Raw genomic sequence first — 20,336 nt, 5'->3', positions numbered from 1 at the left:
TTTTTTTGTCTTTTTGAGACAGTCCTACTATGTAGCCCAGGCTGGTCTCAAACATTCAACTATCCTCCTGCCTTAGCTTCCTGAGTGCTGGAATTATAGCACTATCTTGTTCTTCAGACTCATGAGTCTAATACTTCTAAGAAAATGACTGTTAGGTAAGTATGGTGATGCATTCCTGTGACCCCAGCACTCTGGGAAGCTGAGGCAAGAGGAGGATTGAAAGTTCCAGCCCAACCTGGGCAATTTAGTGAGACCCTGTCTTAAAAAAAAAAAAAAAAAGCAAAGCACAGGGACCGCGGTTCAATCCCCCAGCACCACATGCCAGCCAGCCCCGCCCCCTGGTGGGCTGAGCTGGACACACACATAAAAAAAATTAAATAAATTTAAAAAAAAAAAAAGAAGAAGGCTGAGGAAACAGCTCAGTGGCATAAGCACCTGACTGGCATGCACAAGGTCCTAAGTTCAATCCCCAGTACTGCAAAAAAAAAAAAAAAACAAGATGAAAAAAATGAAAGAAGCCTGATTGATATGGGGCTGTTGGAGGATTTGTGTTTCTTATTTTTACCATTTGGTGGGAGTAGTCAAACAATGCACAGAAACATGAATGTGCTTGTTTACGGTGTACAGTTTCAACTATGTGGGGTCTGTGATGTGATATATGGAATGTATACCATTTACCTTTATAACACCTGAAAAATGAGAGGTTAGAGACCCAAGATGAGTGCAACAAAGGGCAAGAGCAGGGTTTTATACAGGAGTTCCCTGCAACCCTCTTCCTCAGATGAACTGCAAAAGAGTAGTGCGGGGCTGGGAGTGGGGCTCAGTGTTAGAGCTCTTGCGTAGCATGCACAAGAGTGTGGGTTCAGTATCCAACGTCCTCCCCCAAAAGTAGAATGAGCTGTGCAAATGCCTTATTATAGAAGAATGATTCTCGGGCCGGGGAGATGGCTCAGTAGGATAAGTGCTTGACTGGCAAATGCAAGGATCTGAGTTCAATCCCCGGTTCCGCCAAAAAAAAAAAAGAAAAATGATTCTCAGCTTCCCATTGCATCCGGCCCCAGCCAGATTTTGCTTGATGGTCAGGGCTGCATATGTCCACGGAGTAGGACCAAGTCCCTAATGGGTCTAGGGCTTACAGAAAGTGCAGCTGGCTGGGAGATGGCCTCTGCCCTTAGGTGGCTGATGGACTGCCAGAGAGCTAGGAGAAGTGGAAAAGTAAAGTCTAATCGGGTGCAGTGGTGTGTGCCTATAACCTGAGCTACTCAGGAAACTGGCAGGAGGCTCCTGAGCTCAGTCCAGCCTGAGCAATATATGAAGCCTCAAGTAAAGGAGGGGAGGCCATCAATATCATTCAGTGCTCCCCTGGCTCAATCCTCAGTATCCAAAAGTAATAGTTTTTTTTTTTCTTTTTCTTTTTTTTTTTTTTTTTGGTGGAACCGGGGATTGAACTCAGGTCCTTGCGCTTGCCAGGGAAGCGCTTATTCCACTGAGCCATCTCCCTGGCCCCAGTAATACAGTTTTTGAAAAGTCAAGTCTAGGATTGAAGGTGCAGCTGAGTTGGGGAGCGTGCGCTTACCATGCACAGAAGCCCTGGATTCAATCCCCAGTACCAAAACCAAATAAGTAAATACAAATCTAACCTTCCACTAAGCCTCAGGGGTTGTATTAAATAAGGGCCTAGATTAGTCATAAGGAACCTTTCAGTGCTTCCAGTGGGACACAGCTGCCACAGTATGCGTTCCATACGTTCACCACCACTTTCCTAGATGAGGAGGAGGAGGAGGATGGTTTTTTTTAGAAAACACAGGATCTTTGTGGTGCAGGCGTTAGTCCAGATTATCCTCAAACTATCGAAGTTCTCCTGCCTCGGCTCCCTAAGTGCCATGCCGACAGGTATGTGCCAACACGCTCAGCTCTAGTGATGATTGTTCCATAGTGTAAACATGTACTAGTTCTTGCCCTGCACCAGACTCTGGCAGGGCAGTAGGCACTCAGTTGAGTGAATTGTGTCTGTGGTCAGTGTGCAGTTTGTAGCTTTTTGAAGTGGTTTTTTTTCCCTTTTTGCAGTGCTAGGGGTAGGACCTAGGGCCTTGTGCCTGTTGGGCAGGTGCTCTATCTGAGCTACACCCCAGCCCTTTTTCAGCTATTAAATTAAATATCAGAATGGCTTCCTGTGGACATGGTTTTACTGTTAGGGAAACTGAGCCCAAGAGCTAGGGCTGTGGGGCTGGTGAGATGGTTCAGTGGTCTAAAGCACCTACTTAGAAAAAGCTAAGCTAAGCAAAACACAGGGACCGCGGTTCAATCCCCCAGCACCACATGCCAGCCAGCCCCGCCCCCTGGTGGGCTGAGCTGGCCACACACACACAAAATAAATAAATATTAAAAAAAAAGGGGGGGCCGGGGAGGTGGCTCAGTGGAATAAGCGCTTCCCTGGCAAGCGCAAGGGCCTGAGTTCAATCCCCGGTTCTGCAAAAAAAAAAAAAAGAGCTAGGGCTGTAACTCGGTGGCGCTGCGTGAGCTTAGCATGCGCAGGGGTCTGGGTTCTAGCCCCAGTGCATGTGCTCATGTGCCCACACACACATACACAGAAACAGAAAAGGAAAAGAGAAATGAAGACCGACCTCCTTCTGGCTGCCAACAGGTCAGAGGGGGCAAAGGATGTGATCCCAGCCCTCAGGAGCTCCCATCTGTGGTAGTCCATGCTATCGAGCCTTCTCGTCCTCCCACCTAGGTAACGTGAAGCACCTGATCCTTTTCCTCCATGAGGCCGTCCTGGTGCAGTACGTGGACACACTCAAGCTTGCAGTTCCCTCTCTCATTTACACCTTGCAGAACAACCTCCAGTATGTTGCCATCTCCAACCTGCCAGCTGCCACTTTCCAGGTGAGCACCAAGCCCAGCAGGCCTCAAGGGAGCTACCTCGCTTGGGGTATATAAGGTGAGGAGGAAGGGGAATGCCAAGAGCCATGTCACTTTCAGAATATCCCTGGAACTCCTTTAACCTCGGTGTCCTCATCTGTGAGAACTGTGAATAGAAGTAGGAACACCTGCTTAGCAGGGATGCTGGGGATTGATGGAAGGAGACACCAGTGAAGAGCCTTTGGTTGGCCATCAATAAAACTGAAGCTGTTCCTGGGCAACTTTGTGAAACGGTCAGAGCCTGGATTCCGGGCCTGGGTTGCTGTGGGTTTTGTTTTGTTTTTTCTTGTGGAACTGGGGATTGAACTCAGGCCCTTGCGCTTGCCAGGGAAGCGCTTATTCCACTGAGCCATCTCCCCAGCCCCGGGTTGCTATTTTCACATTTCAACTGTGCTTTTTGCCAGCTGTGTGATTTGGGGGCAGGTTTCCTAACCTCTCTGCCTTATTTTACTCCATCTGTCTGTCTGGTCTCGCTGTGCAGCTCAGGCTGGTCTTGAGCTCACTTTGTAGCCCAGGCTGGTCTCAAACTGACAACAGTCTTCCTGCCTCAGCCTCCCAAGTGCTGGGATTGTAGGCATGCACCACCACACCTTGCTCATCCCAACCCTGTTTGCTTTTTTTTTTATTTGCGGAACCGGGGATTGAACTCAGACCCTTGCGCTTGCCAGCGAAGTGCTTATTCCACTGAACCATCTCCCCGACCCCTAACCCTGTTTGCTTTTTTTTTTTTTTTTTTTTTTTACCGGGGATTGAACTCAGGCCCTTGCACTTGCCAGGGAAGTGCTTATTCCACTGAGCCATCTCCCTGGCCCCCCTGTTTGCTTTTAAGACAGGGTCTTGCCACTTAGGTTTGTTTATCTTTAAATTGGGGAGTATTGCTGAGTATGGTGGCAAACACCTGTAATCCCGGCATTCAGGAGGCTGAGGTAGGAGGGTCGATGCACGTTTGAAGCCAACCTGGACTTCATAGTGAACCCTGTCTCAAAAAGCAAAAGAAAATAGGGGCCAGGGAGGTGGCTCAGTAGAATAAGTGCTTCCCTGGCAAGCACAAGGGCCTGAGTTAAATCCCTGGTTCCGCAAGAAAAATAAATAAATAAAAATAAGTAAGTGGGGGTTTATGTTGTGCCCTCTTCTTGTGGTGGTTGTGAGGAGTAAATAAACTAGTTCACATGTAGTGCTCATTAGTAGTGAGCTATGTAAATATTTGCTAGCTTTATCTTCGTGGTTGATTCATTATCTTCTGCAGGATGTTCTACATACCTCAGCCTTACTTTTCAGATGACAGTGCCAGCGTGCAGACTGGGTGGGTGCCATGTCCCTGGTCACAGGAGGAAATGGAAGTGGGATGTGGCTTGCAATTTCCTGGCACAGCCGCCCTTCCATATGCTGTCTAGGAAGGGTCTTAAGAGCCCCGTAGTCCCAATTCGGCCAATGGCTGGTTAGTCTTGCTGGCCTTATCGTCATCTACCCCACCCTATTCCTCCATTGTGCCCTGTGGCCACAGTGGGTGCTGTCCCAGCGTGCACCTGCTCGGGTCCCACAGGCCTCAGTGCTTTGCACATGCACCCGCAGGTGACGTACCAGCTGAAGATCCTGACCACGGCACTGTTCTCCGTGCTCATGCTGAACCGCAGCCTTTCCCGGCTACAGTGGGCCTCTCTGCTGCTCCTATTCACCGGTGTCGCCATTGTCCAGGCACAGCAAGCCGGTGGTGGCAGCCCGCGGCCACTGGATCAGAACCCTGGGGCAGGCCTAATAGCTGTTGTGGCCTCCTGCCTCTCCTCAGGCTTTGCGGGCGTCTATTTTGAGAAGATTCTCAAAGGCAGCTCCGGCTCTGTGTGGCTGCGCAACCTGCAACTGGGCCTCTTCGGCACAGCCTTAGGCCTGGTGGGGCTCTGGTGGGCCGAGGGTACCGCAGTGGCCCACCGTGGCTTCTTCTTTGGGTACACACCTGCGGTCTGGGGTGTGGTACTCAACCAGGCCTTTGGGGGGTTGCTGGTGGCTGTCGTTGTAAAGTATGCTGACAACATCCTTAAGGGCTTTGCCACCTCCCTGTCCATTGTGTTGTCCACTGTGGCCTCCATTCGCCTTTTTGGCTTCCACCTGGACCCATTATTTGCCCTTGGCGCTGGGCTCGTCATCGGTGCCGTCTACCTCTACAGCCTTCCCCGAAGTCCAGTCAAAGCCATAGCTTCCACTTCTGCCTCTGCTGCGGCCTCTGGGCCCTGCATCCACCAGCAGCCTCCAGGGCAGCCACCGCCACCACAGCTGTCCTCCCACCGTGGAGACCTCATCACGGAGCCCTTTCTGCCAAAGTCAGTGCTGGTAAAGTGAGGGCTGGTAGCAAGGGGGGGGAGACAGGGAGGGGATGGGGTGGAGGGTGTTGGGCATCTGCAAGACCCAAGTCGTCACTGGAACCTGACCCCTCTGGGGTTGGAAGATGGTCTCTTCTTCCAGGTCATTGAGACTTCTGGAGGGGCATGGGACCAGGGCTGGAGAGACTGAACTCCTTCCCCTGGGTTTTTAGAGCTGCTTCCTCTGCCACAGTCTAACCTCTTTGGGGACAGGGTTAGGGGTATTGATTCAAGGCCTTGTCTGCATACCCCCATTTGTGGGAGGTGTCCTGTCTAATGCCTGGGACAGTCCTTCCCAGCTGTCCTTCCACTTCAGTAAGGACAGACTGGACAGAACTCTGCAGCTCGTCAGTAACAACTAATGCCTACCTGTGGGGTTTAGCTTCCTTATCATTGAGGCCTTCTCCTCCCTTCTATGCTGGATCATATTAGCAGCTCAGTCTCCTATGCAGCCTTGGGGCAGCTTCCCTGACACAGGCCCTTGAAGCACGCCCTTGAATCCAGGGCTGTAGAGAGCACCTGGGGAGAGGAAGATGCTGAGCTGAGTTTCTGTCAGCCCTTCTGGGGGAGGGTGCAGTAGGGGCCATTTTTGTTTTGGTGGTTGGGGGATTTGTGGTATAATCAGATCATTGATGATTCAGAATGTGGGGCAAGTGGGGAGGGGTGGTTCTTGAAGTGGCTGAATCTCATTCAGTTTAAGACACTGGTAGCTGCAAGATCCAGGGTTACTTTCTGAGACATCCAGTGAGGAAAAATAAAGCTACCAGTCTCACTCTTGCCACACCAATTGGCTATGCGGGGCACCCTTACTTCATGAAGAGGGAGTTGATGAACTGTGGAACCTACCCCCTGCACTCCCCAAAGCTTATTAACCCCTTAACTGTGTCCCAGGGTGTGTGTATGTGTGTATGCATGAGTGCCCAAGCATGTGTGTGTGTGTGTGTGCGTGTGCGCGCTCAGAAGATGGCTGGACTGTCTTTGCTATATGTAAATAGGGCTTTTGGATCTTTATTTTTGATTAATTTGTTCTGATTTTTTGGTTGTTTTCTAAGGAACTGTAATGAACAAATGTCAGGATACCCAATGCCAAATAAAGATGTTGTATTTATTTAGTCCACGTGTAGCTTTCTGACCCAGGGGCCACGCTCTCTGCATAAGCACCACTACTAACCCAGGACTACCAGCCTTGCCGCCACTGCCCTCGCTTGCTCAGGAAGCCCTCCTGCCAGCCTACCCCAGCTCTCTTGTTTCTCTTTCCTCCCATTCCCACCACAGGTTGCTCACCAAGGTGAAGGGTTCCTAGTCGCCCGGAATGAAGACGGCCTGGCCTCATTCGCCTTTCTTGCCCTAGCCCAGCTGGGACCAAACTCTCTAATCAGTATTAGGGGGAGGGGGAGGTATCGGAACTCCTGGTCCCCACCACTCCCATCCTCACAAAGGCCTAAGCCCTAAGCCCCTGCCACCCCTAACATATTCCTTAGGTGAGTTTTTACAAATAAAATGTGTTTTACATCTTGCCAGCTTGGGTTGGGAAGCCTACAAAGGGCAAGGGAAGCACTTCAGCCTCGTGATCACAGGAAAGTTTTATTAGAAACAGCTGGGAGCTGGGGTGTTGCTCAGTGGTGGAACACCTGCTTAGCATGCATGAGGCCTTGGGTTCTATCCCAGTACTGCAAAAGGGAAAAACAGGAAGAGAAGCAAGCTCCAGGGCTCAGGAAGGTGGAGGTTCAGTCCTGCTGTTTGGTTCGAGAAGCCTCAGCGTTGGCTCGAAGCACAGCCCCTGGGGAAGGGTACGGACGCTGCTGGAAGAGGGGCCCAGCTGCTGTAGTGTCAGCACCTGTCTTGGCTTCATTCCGCTTCGGGAGTCCTGTTGACCACGTGCCCCTGGGGGTGACAAGGTCAGAGTGTGAGAAGGGTATGGCAGGCTTCCTCAACCAGCCAAGACTCAGGAATGGAGGAAAGAGGTGGCAAAGACAAGGGTTCTTGGGTGCAGTAAGTCAGGAGAGGAAAGAGAAAGCTCATTAGAGGCCATCACCTACCGGGGGGCATCTGAGTAGGAACTGGGGTCCATGGGGTCTAATTCTTCATCCTTTCGGCTTGCCACTATGGAAGTAAGTGGCAGGGCAAGTGCTTCAGTCAAGGTGTGAGGAGCCCCTGATCCCTGAGCACCCCATCCCAGGAAGAAATGGAGCCTGCAGCCACCATGGCTGGCAGCACCCTTCTCCAGGACCCAGATTTGGGCAGGATCCTTCGAGAAGACCTCCTCCCATCATGCGCCTGGGTGCCTCTCCTACCTCCCCCAGGTCCCAGTGTGCTCCACTTACCCTTCTTGCTCTTAGGGTAGGGAGCTAACTCCTCGCGGCGATGGTGACGTCGTTCTTTACCCTCCTCTCGGTCTGCCTTGTCATACCCACGATCACGATCCCTTTCCCTGTCTCGCTCTCGCTCTCTGTCCACTTTGTCATAGCCACGTTCTCGATCTCTGTCAGACTTGTCATGGTTCCGGTCTGACTTGTCATGGTTCCGGTCTGGCTTCTCGTGGCTCCGGTCAGACTTCTCATGGCCCCTGTCCAACTTCTCATGGCTCCGCTCCAACTTCTCCTCAGTATCTAGAGGGATGAGACAGTCTGGAAGTGTCCTCTTCCCACCCCAGAACCCAGTAGCCTCTGCTTTCAACAGTCTCACTAGGCTGGGCCTGGCCCTACCTGGTCTATTCTGCCCCTCCTAGAATTGATTGGCCCCTTTCTAAGAACTGCTACGATCATTTGAGGCACCCTCATATCTGCCAACTCACCTGCATTATTGTTCCTGAGCTTCTTGGCAGATTTGGTAACGACGGAGTTGGGGTCATGTGGGGAGAGCCAGGACACGAGGTCTGTGTCCACATTCCAGTAGTAAGGGAGCCCGCTGTGGGGCAGTGGGAGGGAAGGAATATCAGCAGGTGGCCTCTCCTGCTATCAGTTATGTTCTCCCCAACCTCTACCTTTGCCTACCTGCCCCATATCAAAACCCCCATATCTTCCCCTGTGTTCCCTGTATACCCCACAGCTAGGGACAACACAGGAAGGGCAAACTTAGAAGCCAGCTGCCCCTCACCCTAGATCTCCAAACTTACCAGGAAGGATCAAACACCTTATACCAGCTTGGTGGCAGGCCTTCCAACCGAGTGGCCTCATAGTCTACAGGGTCATCATCGTAGTCCTCAGCGATGATCTCTTCCTCTGGTTCTGGCAGAATAAAGAAGATAGTAGTTAAGGACCAGGGAAGTTTCCATTCTACAGTCACAGCCATGAAAGACAATGAAGTCCACACAAACCATGTGTGTGTCAAGAAGCATATAAAGGAAAAAAAAAAAAGCATATAAAGGTTTTTTTTTTCTTTTCAGAACCAGGGACTAAACTCAGACCCTTGTGCTTGCCAGAGAAGCACTTATTCTACTGAGCCATCTCCCTGGCCCCAATATTTCTTAAGTCCAAACCCATCTGCCTCAGTCTCCCACATGCTGGGAATACAGGTACATCTGGTCCCACTACATCTGGTCCTCACCATCAGTTTAGACTGTTAACCATAATATGTACGCTGGGCATTTAGGAGGCCCCCAAAACGTCAACTGTTGGTATGTTTGATAAGGTCTAGGTCACCACTATTAGGTCCATCACTAGACTACCTCTGAGGTAAATGAAGTATCAACACCTCGCACACAGGAGGCTGCAGGCTGGTTATCCTTCCTAATAGGTACCAGCTATCCTTCCTATTAGATAACATGACGTCACCCTCATGTATTGATTCACATCTACTTTAATTATTTTGGGGGACTAGGTCTACGCTGAGAGTGATCACTTGAGAGTGATCTCTGCCTCAGTGCCACCACTCCTGGTTTGATTTATGGATCAAACAGCATTAGCTGTCACTTCTAAAGACAAAATATCGGTCCTCCCTCTTCCCCACGCACACAAATCGTTGTCAGGAAGTAATACTGTTAACAATAACTGTCACCCCACTGCTTGGTGCAACCCTGTACCAGGTATTAGGTGTCAGCAGCGACAATAAAGTGCCTATCTGCTCTTAGCTAATCTCACCGGGCTCCAGATGTTTAAGGATGCCTCTCTTGGCCAAGCGGGTCTGCAGTGCAACGGGGAGCGGCATTGTGAGTAGCTCACAGACCTAATAACAGATAAATACACTGAATCTGGATCCAGTATCAGGCGCCTCCCCACCGCATGTACACGATCATCTGACCCCCATCTCGCAAATGTACCATTAACTGGGGAGATAAAACTTATCTGCGAAAAGGTGGAAGAGACAGTGGCACAGTCAACAAAACTTTCAGCAACCCAGCCCTCCAGGCCCAAGGCTGCAGGACCCAGGTCCGCGCTCAGGCCCAGGCTCCTCCCACCACCGGAGCCAGGCGCAACCATCCCCGAACCCCGACCCCCGCGCGCATTCTAGAAATGGCCTCACCCAACGTCACTCAAAGGCTGCTGGGTGGGAGGAACCAAGGCATTGAGGTGAGGGAGCAAAATACAGCACTTCCAGCTCTAAAAAATACACCCATCCCGGCATACCGATACAGTCGTGCGGTAATGGAAGGCTGTCGGGTCGGTCGCCTCTTTCTTGTTGCACTCTGATGGCCAATACTACACGCGTTTTTTCCTTCCAAAGCACGAAATGAGGCCCTCTTCCCGCGAGCGTTAAGGTTACTGGCGACACCCAGGGTTGAAGGGACTCGATGATGCGAACTTGGTTGACCAATAAGCATGTGCCCTCGGCCTGACGTTGCCAAACCATCCAATTGTTTTTCTGGACTCGGTGGAAAGCCCGCGCGCCCGTGTGCGTGGCCCTGGGGGCGGGGCCCGGCCAAGGTCCGGCAGACTGCGCGGCCAGACGCCAGCGCCATGGAGGAGTACGCTCGAGAACCTTGGTACGACGGTGGGCACAGGCATCCGGACGGTGCTGCGGCGCCCAGGCCAGCCATGGGAGGCGGGCGGGAGAGGCACCGGCTGCACACCGCCACGTCCGGGACTCGGGATACTTAGAAACAACTTCCGCAACCCCCAACTGACTCCTCCCACTAGGGCGCCTTTAAGAGGGTCCTCAGTTGGGTGCCCAAGAAAGTGCGGTACCCGACAAACTACCTCATGTTTATCCTGAGTTCTAATCTTCCTCGTCACGCTTAGTTAATGTAGAGAAGTGCTGGCCAAGTCCACTCTCGCAGCGGGGGGGAGGGGCGGCCGAGCAGAAACCCGCGGGGTTACGACGCGGGGCTTTTCCCAGGTCTCGTCTGCGAATGGAGGCGGGTCCTGGATGAGCTTGTTGTGGGCAAGAAGAGGTACTTGAGTCCTCAGGATCTTGGTTTTTCCCTCTCCCTAGGTCTCAAAGGTGCAGAGGGGGAGGAACTTGTTTGGACGTGCTCCTTGTGGGAAAAGGGGTTGCATCCCGTCCTGTTTGTGTAACAGCACTAGCTGGTTAACGCTTCTGTTGCCACGTGCCACCTCTGTATCTTATCAGTCCGTCTGAGCTTTGATATTAAAACAGATGCCTGATCTTTTTCTTGCGATCAAGAGTAGTATTTCTCCCCTTTTGCTTCGCTTCTCGTTTTCAAGAGGTTCAAAAAAGAGGGAAAAGACTAGCTTGTTATATTTTGAAGTGTTTCTTCCCACTCAAACTTTTCATTGTAGTGACATGATTTCTCGAGTTGAAAAGAGTCCAAGTAACAGGACCTGGTTGGGAAGGAGACTCAAGTTAACCCCACCCTTCCCTTCCTGCTTGCAGCCCCTGGCGGATTGTGGATGACTGCGGTGGAGCCTTCACGATGGGTGTGATCGGTGGCGGGGTCTTCCAGGCTATCAAGGGCTTCCGCAATGCTCCTGTTGTGAGTCCTGGGCTTCTTCCCCAGCCCTGTGCGGTCAGCAGCTTCACCCACACTGTTGGCAAGCAGCTTGAAGCTGCCCATCAGCATATGCTTACTCTGCTGTCTGCCCCCCTACTGTGTACCAGGCCTGGCTCCCAGAACTGGGGTTTTGGGGAAACTGCACACAGCTGTGGAGATGCTGTGCTTGCACAATAGTCCTGTGAGGGGGGACTGGACAGACAGACAGCTCATAATCCTGGGGCTCCATCCCCAGCCCTGCAAGTAAATCAGTCATCTGGAGACTGGGGTTGTGTAGCTTACTGGTAAGCACCTGCTTAGCATGTTTGAGGACATGAGTTCCATATCTAGCACTGCAAAAACAGAAAAGGAACGAAATCATCATGAAGTCCTAAACCGGGGTACAAACGCAGATAGATTTTTTTTTTACCTAGAGACAGATTCTGGGTTAGAAACATGAATATAGGGAAATGACAAGAGAGGCAGTCTTAAAACTGAAAACATCTTTTTAACAATTCTCTCTCTGACCTGCCCCAAGATCACATCTAATATGACTTTAACTACTATTCATTTGCTAAGATCTCTGCAATTAAAAAAATTAATCTTTATTCAATACAGGGTCTCACTACACAGCTTGGACTTGTAGTGATCCTCCTGTCTCAGCCTCCCCAGCACTGAGATTACAGGCATGAGCCATCAGGCCTGGTTTCAGTGGCCGGCTAAGCATGGAGCCGGCACAGCATGCAGTACTAGGGATCGAACCCGGGTCCTTGCGCTTGTCAGGCAGGTGCTTAGACCATTCAGCCATCTCCCTGGCCCTGCAATTTCTTTTTTTCCTTCAGTACTGGAAATTGAACCTAAGGCCTGCACACTGATCTATATCCCAGCACTTCATTTGATTAATTTAATTTTTTTATGTATTTGGTACAAGGTCTTACTACACAGCTCAGAGTCATAGTGATCCTCCTGTTTTCAACCTCCCCAGCGCTGGGATTACAGGCATGCACCACCATGCCCTGACTGGGTGGCCGGTTCAGCATCACCCGTGGGTGGGACTGGCATGGCACCATGCTGGGGATTGAACCCAGGTCCCCACGCTTGCCTAAGCAGGTGCTTAGTCCACTGAGCTATCTTGCCAGCTCTTATTTAATTTAAGACGAGGTTTTGCTAAATTGCCCAGGCTGGGCTCAAATTTGCCATCCTCCTGCCTAAGCCTCCCAGAGTGTTAGGATTACAGGTTTGGCCAATATACCCAGCTTGCAGTTTCCATGTGCATCTTTGTCCGTCTCCTTTACTCCTAGAACTCTGTTCCCTTGATCTTCATCCGTGGTTTTTGTCCTTGGGGTCTCAGCACATGTCACCTGCTATCTGCTAGACACCAAACCAGGTCCTAAGTACATGTTCTGTCATTGACCTCCAGTCTCCAGCTCCCCAGTGTACCCTCGCCTTAAGATTTTATCTGACTCTGCCTCAACCACACCTTTATCCTGTCTCCTGGAGTGCATGTGCTGTCTGAAGTGGTCTTCTTGATTTGCTCCAGGCTCACTATACCTGGAGCAGACAGGGGCCGGATCTACCTTGTTCACTGCTGTGTCCCTGCATGTAGCATGGTGCTAGACACATAATGGGTGTGCCTTAATTTCCTGAATGAATGTGCAAACAAGTTAATAAATTCCCACTCAGCAACCCAACTCTAGGAACATCTGTGTTGGCATGTACCTCAGGCTATTTCTCTGCATCAAATAGGTCTCTCCCTCCCTTTGTTTTGTTTTGGGTTTTGGTACTGGGAATGGAATCCAGGGCTTTATACATGCTAGGCAAGCATGCTGGCACTAAGCTACATCCCAGGCACCTCCCGTTTTGCAGTACTGTGGAATGAACCCAGAGCCTTTATACTGAGGTATAGCTCCAGCCCTTTTAAAGTTTTTGTTTGGTTTGGGTTTTTGAGACAGGATCTTGCTGTGCAGTTCAGGCTAGCCTTGAGCTCACTGTGTAGCTTAAGCTGGCCTTGAACTTTCAGCAATGCTAGTGCTGGGATTACAGGCATGTGCCACCATGCCAGGCTGAAATAGGATCTTGCTGTGTCTCTAGGCTTGGAACACAGCAGTTCTGCCTTAGCATCCCAAGAGCTGGGGTTACAAGTGTGAGCCACCATACCCGGCTTGACACCCTTTCTTTCTTTTCCCAGGGAATTCAACACCGGTTGAGAGGCAGTGTTAATGCTGTGAGGATCCGAGCTCCCCAGATTGGAGGTGAGAAACTTGGGGAGATGTGATGGCAGTGTTGGGGGTGGCTGATCTTTTTGGGCTAGACTGCAAGTCGGAGGGTCTAGTTTCTAGCCAAGACTTTCCCGGGGACTTCTCAAGGTAGGTGACCCTTTCCAACAATTTAATATGAAAGGACAAGGGTGTGGATTCTGGGGTTTAAATCCAAGCCATGGCTATTCTCTGTGGTGTGACTTTAGGTTAGTAGCATGGCCACTGGACCTTTTGTGTACCACGATAATGACTGCATTAATTACAGTGTTGATTTTTTTAAAAATTATTTATTTATTTATTTATTTATTTATTTATTTATTGTGTGTGTGTGGCCAGCTCAGCCCACCAGGGGGCGGGGCTGGCTGGCATGTGGTGCTGGGGGATTGAACCGCGGTCCCTGTGCTTTGCTTAGCTTGTTCTAAGTAGGTGCTTTCGACCACTGAGCCATCTCACCAGCCCGCAGTGCTGATTTTTAATTTTTTTTTTTGGATACAGGGTCTCCCTACATAGTTCAGATTCATAGTGATCCTCCTGTCTCAGCTTCCCCAGCTCTGGGATTACAGGTGTGTGCCACCACACCCAGTTTCGGGCCAGCATGGTGTGCCTGGTGTTCCAGAGCTGGCACAACATATAGTACCGGCGATTAAACTCGGGTCCTTGCGCTTGCCAGGCAGTTGCCAAACCACTGAGCTATCTCCCCAGCTACAGTATTGGTCTTTTAGTTTATATGATACTCGTTAACTGCTGGTTGCTATGCTAAGTCCTTTGATAATATTAGCTAATTTAAAATTGCAAAGTTGCTGGGCATGGTGGCGTATCCCTATAACCCCAGCACTAGGGAGGCTGAGGCAGGAAGATCACTGTGAGTTTAAGACCAGCCTGGGCTACAAAGTAAGTGCAAGTCCAGCCTGAATTGCATCAAAAACAAAAACTAATGATAAATATAATTGTGAGGTCAACAGAATATCTCATATAGATCCTAGACGTAGTAGGTAAGCCCTTGATAAACATTTTAACTGTAGGCGGAGTACCCCTTAATCACGATGCTAGAGACCAGAAGCATTTCTGAGAGTTTTGTGGATTTGGAAATATTTGTATATGCATAATGAGACATCTTAGGAATGGGACCCAAATCTAAAGATAAAATTCATTTACATTTCAAATGCAACTTACACACATAACCAAAAGATAATTTTATATAGTGTGTGTGTCTGTATGTATTTTTTAACACAGTTCTGAGGATCGGGCCGCAGTCCTCGAGCATGCTAGGCAAGTGCTTTAGCTCAGTGTTATAGTACTTAGCTAGCATGCATGGGGCCCCAGGTTTCATGCCCAGCACTGCAGAAGCGAAACAAAACAGATGGAGTTAATCTGTTGCCCAAACTGGTTTTGAATTTCTAATTTCAAGGGGTCCTCTTGCCTCAGCCTTCTCAATATCTGGGATTTTGAACACATTTTAGCATAACCAGCTAATTAGTTATACTTTTTATTTTTCCTGTACCGGGGATTGAACTCAGGACCATGTGCTTGCCAAGCAGCGCTTATTCTATTGAGCTATCTCCTCGGCCCCTATACTCCTATACTGTACTTTTGGTTTTTGTTTTGTTTAGATTTTGTGTGTGTGTGTGTGGTATTGAGGATCAAACTCCTGCTACTGTGGGCTGGGGAGATGATTCAATGGAATAAGCGCTTCCCTGGCAAGCACAAGGGCTTGAGTTCAGTCCCCGGTTCTGCCAAAAAAAAACCCCAACCAAACAAACAAACTCCTGCTACTCTTGAACTGAGCTATAACTTTATCCCTCTTTTGCTTTTTATTTTGAAATAATGGTCTTGATAAGTTGCCTGGGCAGGACTTGCACGTGTGAAAAAAACCCGTATAAATCTGCTTTTAATCATTTGTCCCCTCCTTATAAAGGCAAAAGCAGTATGGATGGCAATTAGATAGCTTGGAGTAGGAGCTCCACAGAGTAAGGACGGGCAGAATCTTCTGCCTCCCTCTCTGGCTAAGTTTGTCTCTGCCTTTTCTTTTTGGCAGAACCGGGAATTGAATTCAGGCCCTTGCGCTTGCCAGGGAAGCACTTACTCTACTGAGCCATCTCCCCAACCCACTGTGCCTTTTCTTTTCTTGATGTGCTGTTTGGGGCAAGGGATGGAACCCATGTCATGGGATGCTATGCATACTTCACTGCTGAGCCATATCCCCAAGTCTTTTTTCCTATGTTCCTAGTTGGAGCATTAAGCCTTAGAAGTCTCCAGAACCTGAAATGTAGTGTCTTGACTTTCTCAAGAACACTTACTGGGCCTCTGTCCCTCACAGGTAGCTTCGCAGTGTGGGGGGGTCTGTTCTCCACCATCGACTGTGGCCTGGTGCGGATGCGGGGCAAGGAGGACCCCTGGAACTCCATCACCAGTGGAGCCCTGACGGGGGCTGTGCTGGCTGCCCGCAGTGAGTACCCCAGCCCTGGTCCCAGCCCCTCGTGCTTTGTTCATCCTACCCTGAGTTCTGTCCCTGTCGTTCTCCCCAGGTGGCCCACTGGCCATGGTGGGCTCTGCAATGATGGGGGGCATCCTGCTGGCCCTCATCGAGGGTGTTGGCATCCTTCTCACTCGCTACACTGCCCAGCAGTTCCGCAATGGTGAGCCAGTGTGGGATGGGATGGTCAGGGTAGGTGGGAAGGGTTCTACAGGCCCTTTTACTTGTCCTGATCTCCTTCTTCCTTCTCCAGCACCCCCGTTCCTGGAGGACCCAAGCCAGCTGCCCCCTAAGGAGGGTACCCCAGCCCCAGGCTACCCCAGCTATCAGCAGTACCATTGAGGAAGCTGCCTGACACTGCGCCACCATGGGAACTTCCTCTCGGTCTCCTCCCCGATGATCTACCTCGAAGGGAGGGCTGGCTCCCAGTTAGCCCTGGGACCCTCCAGAGAGGGCCTCTACTCTGCTCCCTGTCCCAGGGTGGGGATGGGGCACCCCAGCTGCCCTGACAGATGGGTCCCCTTTTTCTCTCTCAGGGCACCCCAGCCCCACACATGTAACAAGCTCTTACCCCAGCTCCTTCGTGTGGCACCCTGATGAGTATTTAAAGCCAGTTTGGAAATGCGTGTGTATGTACTTCTTGAGAGGCGGCCCATACACCCTCGCCCCAGGGCGTGCGGGACAAAGGGACAAAGTGAATCCAGTATGTGAGTAAGGGTGTGTTCCTTGTGGTGAATCCAAGTGGATGGAGAACCATGCCGGGGAAGAGTGCAAAGACACTTGGTCACTGGAGTGTGGGTGGTCCTGACTGCAGCCCTGGTCACACACCAGCAGCTAGCCCTCCTCCCCAAGCCCAGGTGCCAAGGCTGGGGAACAGCCCTCTGGCTTCCTCAGAGAAGGAGTGTTCTATGTCAGTTTCCCCTACCACAGAGACACTTCTGCTCTGCCATTCAGTTGTCAGGGTTTGTTTTTTTTTTCTTTTGAGACAGGGTCTCTTTTTATTATTAATTTTAGTTTTATTGAGAAATATGAATGAGACAGTTTCAAAGCTGATTAATAGGACAGTTTCGATAATCAGTACACTGTACATTGTTATCTTCTTAGTGGTTATCCATAGTACAAGAAGCAGACAGGATATTCTGTCCAAACACTGTTAGTACACCTCTTTCTTCTCATTGAATTAAGTGAAAGTAGCTGTATATCTATCCTATTTTGTATATATAAATACAAAAGGATCTTTCCTTTGTATCCCCTTTTTTTTGTTTAGTCCTGTCAGAGGTGGATATTCTATTGGCATCTAAATACTATAGGTGTTTGAATTCAGCTAAACAATCCAACACTGTCTAGCAGTCTATAATATTAGTGGGTTATCCTCAGAAGTTATTGACTTGGGCCTTTTACAGCTCATCGTATTAATATGGCTTTACTTTATATACCTTGTTTTTATACTTTTCTGCTAGATGGTTAAGACCAAGATATAGCAAGACCTATATAACAAGAAATTTAACTTTTGTATCTGATAAGGTCAGTCAAGTACCCTCAGGATTTATCCTGTAACCCTGCACCGCACTTTGTAGATGCTTTGTCAGTGTCAGCCATGAGGATGAGTCACGGCCATTGCTTGACCAATTTGCTCTCTGTGAAAGCCTGAGAGAATGTTTTCTCTCCATGTGACTCTTCGCAGGCACTGTACATCATTGATCACATTCCCCTGTGACTCCATAATCTCCTTGATCAGAAAATTTGGAGCCAACTGAGTTACATGATGTTACAATACAGGTTCTCCTATGTCCCGAGTCTTGAAAGGCTAGGGCCAAAATGTTGGCTGACCTTGCAGCCCTTCCTTTTCTCCAATTTTAATCTGCTAAGTTAAGGTTGTTAACCCTCAAGAAGAGAAGCTTATTATTAACCTGCAATATATGCAGCTCGGTTTACCCTATCTAAGTATCAAACATCTTTGGCATATCATGGAACAGGTATTTTCCAGTTGAGACAGGGTCTCACTATTGCCATTCAAACTGGTGTTGAGCTCACTTTGTAGCCCAGGCAGGTCTGGAACTCATAATGAGTGTTGGCATTACAGGCATGTGCCACCACACCCAGCTCTTTTTTTCTTTTCAGACGGGGGTCCCACTATGCAATTGAAGCTGTTTTTTTGAACTCACATTGTAGCTGAGGAAGGCCTCAAATGCTGCAGTCCTCCTGCCTCAGCCTCCCAAGTGCTGGGATTATAGGAGTACACCACCACACTTGTCAGTTTGGTTTTTAAGAACCACAAATGAAAGGAGTTTTCAGCGTGAGATAGCGGAAGATTTTCCTGGATGGACATCACCCCTGAGTACTGTTACTTCTGCATCTGTGGCAAACATGGTCTCCTCTGGAGTGCAGATGCCCCTGGGAGGCTTGAAACCTCCCTTTTTCCTCTGCACAAACTGCTTGGTGCCATGGACGTCAGAAGACATGCAAACTTGCCTTGCAAGCCATTCAGAGGTTCAAGCACCCTTTCCCTTCTATGGTACTGTTCCATGGGAGGGCAAAGGCCCATTCCCTAGGGTTCCCAAGGCTGGGTGATAGGGCTAGAGGTCTGGTGGTGACAGAGCTGTGTAGCTCCTGCTTGAGTTGACCCCAGTGAACACCACCCCACCATGACCCTCTGAAGGGCTGGATGGATTACAGTAGTGGGCACCATGCATGCAACTCAACATTCCAGCTGGAGCCTGGCCTGTGGCCAGTAGTTGTACCCTGTGTGAGCCCACAGTGCCACCATAGCCAGGACAGCTAGGGTGTGGATGTCAGGGCCGTCAGCCCCTCTGGTCCTGCTCCTTTTGCACTCAAGGCTCTGCCTGCCATTCCAGTACCTAGGCTCTAGGTGTCTCCAAGCCTTCACCTACTGTAGCCCTGCCTGCCTTCCTACCCCAGGCTTTTCCTTTCTTCCTGTGGGGCCCCACAGGGCTGCAGACCCTACCTCCTCTCTTTTCTATTTTGTGACATGTGGTCTCACAGTGGAACCTGGGCTGGTCTTGAACTTACTATGTAACCCAGCCTGGTTTCAAGTTCACAGTGATCCTCTGCCTCAAACTCCTGAATACTGGGATTACAGCCATGTGCCCAACCTCCTCCATAAACCACTACTGTATCTACTTGGTTCCCTATAGACGCTGAAGGTTCCAGGACAGGACTACCTTGTCCCACCTTGAGGCCCAGCCCCTAGACTCCAGGGTGTCTGGCATGTGAAGATCACCAGGAGTTCAAGGCTAGCATGAACCACACAGAAAGATTCCATCTCAAAAATAGGGGCTGGGGAGATAGCTCAGCAGTCTAAGCAACTGCCTGGCAAGAGGACCCGGGTTCAATCCCCAGTACCATATGCTGTGTTGACCCCAGAACCCTAGGCATGCCTTGCCAGCCACTGAAAATGGGCATGGTGATGCACTCCTGTAATCCCAGCACTGGGGAGGCTGAGACGGGAGGATCAGTACGAGTCCCAGCTGTGAGACCATGCTGTGTACAAGACCCTGTACCAGTAAATAAATAGTGCAAGAGAACAGAACAGATAGATGATGATGAGAAACAGAAGCATAGATGTGCACTTAGGAAGAGGGGACGAACGAGAGGCAGAGAAACACCCAAGAGACAAATGAGAGCTGCAGGCAGAAGCTGTGCAGGCATGCAGGCATGGAGACAGAAGCTATACATCATTAGATGCAGGAGAGGACCCAGGTCAATTCCCTTGCCCACTGGGTTGGACTGGGCCCTTGCAGCTGTTGGGTGAGGCCGGCTGCCCTTCACCTGGAGCCCAGGGAAGGGACTCAGAAAGGTAGATGTGCAGATGGGCATTTCGCCTGTATCCTGTTTCTTTCCTTTCTTTGGTGGTACAGGGAATCAAACACAAGGCCTTTGATAGATGTGTGCCAAGCTTGGGCTTTGCCATTGACCCTTAGCTTCTCAACTCCTTTTTTTTTTTTTTGCAGAACCAGGGATTGAACTCAGGCCCTTGCGCTTGCCAGGGAAGCGCTTATTCCACTGAGCCATCTCCGCGGCCCCCTTCCATCTTTCATGATCCACCTTCCAGCCCTCTACCCTGCTTTAGCTTTTGTCTCTGGATGTGGCTCTCACTGGCCACAGCCCCTGGCTTTGCAACCACTTGTCTCCAGAGGGAAGAAGGGAATCTATATGTATTTGGTGGTGAAGGGGGACTAGGATGGTAGAGTCAGGGTTCAGCAAGAGGGTCCAGCTCTGACAGCAGGGTTGGGGTCACCCTGTGCACTTCTGGACACTCTTAAAGGCTAGGGAGAAAGGGAAATCAAAGGCAAGTACAGAGAAAAAGATACACAGAATAGGAAAAGATAGGGAGAAGGATAAGAAAGAAGACAGGGGCCGGGAAGATAGCTCAGTAGAACGAACACTTGCCTGGCAAGCTCAAGGGCCTGAGTTCAATCCCCAGTTCCGCAAAAAAAAAA

General features: G+C 50.0%; 3 protein-coding genes across 8 annotated transcripts in view; 2 read left to right on the top strand and 1 right to left on the bottom strand.

Annotated features, from left to right (window-relative positions):
- The window catches only part of Slc35a2 (solute carrier family 35 member A2), a 10,169-nt gene extending 3,362 nt beyond the window's left edge, over window positions 1-6,807 (top strand). For 2 of the 4 annotated variants that reach the window (XM_012515247.2, XM_012515246.2), the window contains 3 exons: window positions 2,735-2,886; window positions 4,495-5,247; window positions 6,552-6,807. In XM_012515247.2, the coding sequence (XP_012370701.2) occupies window positions 2,735-2,886; window positions 4,495-5,247; window positions 6,552-6,728 (1,082 nt within the window). In that variant the 3' untranslated portion in view covers window positions 6,729-6,807. The remainder of the gene's footprint in view (window positions 1-2,734; window positions 2,887-4,494; window positions 5,248-6,551) is intronic. The other 2 variants (XM_023717794.1, XM_004633541.3) reach the window with 2 other exon arrangements.
- Window positions 6,808-6,841: 34 nt separating this feature from the next.
- Pqbp1 (polyglutamine binding protein 1) lies at window positions 6,842-10,010 on the bottom strand. Of its 3 annotated transcripts, none has more exons than XM_004633536.2 (7): window positions 9,842-10,010; window positions 9,356-9,440; window positions 8,392-8,503; window positions 8,071-8,183; window positions 7,601-7,885; window positions 7,316-7,379; window positions 6,842-7,160 (listed from the first exon to the last, which is right to left on the bottom strand). In XM_004633536.2, the coding sequence occupies exons 2-7, from the start codon at window positions 9,420-9,422 to the stop codon at window positions 7,004-7,006; spliced, it is 798 nt and encodes a 265-aa protein (XP_004633593.1). In that variant the 5' UTR covers window positions 9,423-9,440; window positions 9,842-10,010; the 3' UTR covers window positions 6,842-7,003. The 3 variants fall into 3 exon arrangements, with proteins under 3 accessions (XP_004633593.1, XP_023573563.1, XP_023573564.1); XM_023717795.1 differs by lacking the exon at window positions 9,842-10,010 and adding an exon at window positions 9,560-9,800; XM_023717796.1 differs by lacking the exon at window positions 9,842-10,010 and adding an exon at window positions 9,535-9,627.
- A 105-nt stretch (window positions 10,011-10,115) lies between these two features.
- Timm17b (translocase of inner mitochondrial membrane 17B) lies at window positions 10,116-16,501 on the top strand. The gene is made up of 6 exons (XM_004633535.2): window positions 10,116-10,197; window positions 11,049-11,148; window positions 13,334-13,397; window positions 15,721-15,849; window positions 15,929-16,039; window positions 16,130-16,501. The coding sequence occupies exons 1-6, from the start codon at window positions 10,172-10,174 to the stop codon at window positions 16,216-16,218; spliced, it is 519 nt and encodes a 172-aa protein (XP_004633592.1). The 5' UTR covers window positions 10,116-10,171; the 3' UTR covers window positions 16,219-16,501.
- Window positions 16,502-20,336: the final 3,835 nt, after the last annotated feature.

The sequence above is a fragment of the Octodon degus genome, unplaced genomic scaffold, assembly GCF_000260255.1.
Source record: "Octodon degus isolate 3935 unplaced genomic scaffold, OctDeg1.0 scaffold00055, whole genome shotgun sequence".
NCBI lineage: Eukaryota > Metazoa > Chordata > Mammalia > Rodentia > Octodontidae > Octodon > Octodon degus.
Note: the sequence above shows the minus strand (reverse complement) of the source record. Positions and strands in the feature narration are given on the sequence as shown.

Coding starts and splice junctions, on each gene's coding strand:
- Pqbp1 (XM_023717795.1), bottom strand. CDS start 9,694: ATGGTTGCGCCTGGCTCCGGTGGTGGGAGGAGCCTGGGCCTGAGCGCG. Junction 9,441..9,559: donor TCTCTTCCACCTTTTCGCAG/ATAAGTTTTATC, acceptor ATCTGTTATTAG/GTCTGTGAGCTACTCACAAT. Junction 7,886..8,070: donor GCTCAGGAACAATAATGCAG/GTGAGTTGGCAG, acceptor TCATCCCTCTAG/ATACTGAGGAGAAGTTGGAG.
- Timm17b (XM_004633535.2), top strand. CDS start 10,172: ATGGAGGAGTACGCTCGAGAACCTTG. Junction 13,398..15,720: donor CCGAGCTCCCCAGATTGGAG/GTGAGAAACTTG, acceptor TGTCCCTCACAG/GTAGCTTCGCAGTGTGGGGG. Junction 15,850..15,928: donor GGCTGTGCTGGCTGCCCGCA/GTGAGTACCCCA, acceptor CGTTCTCCCCAG/GTGGCCCACTGGCCATGGTG.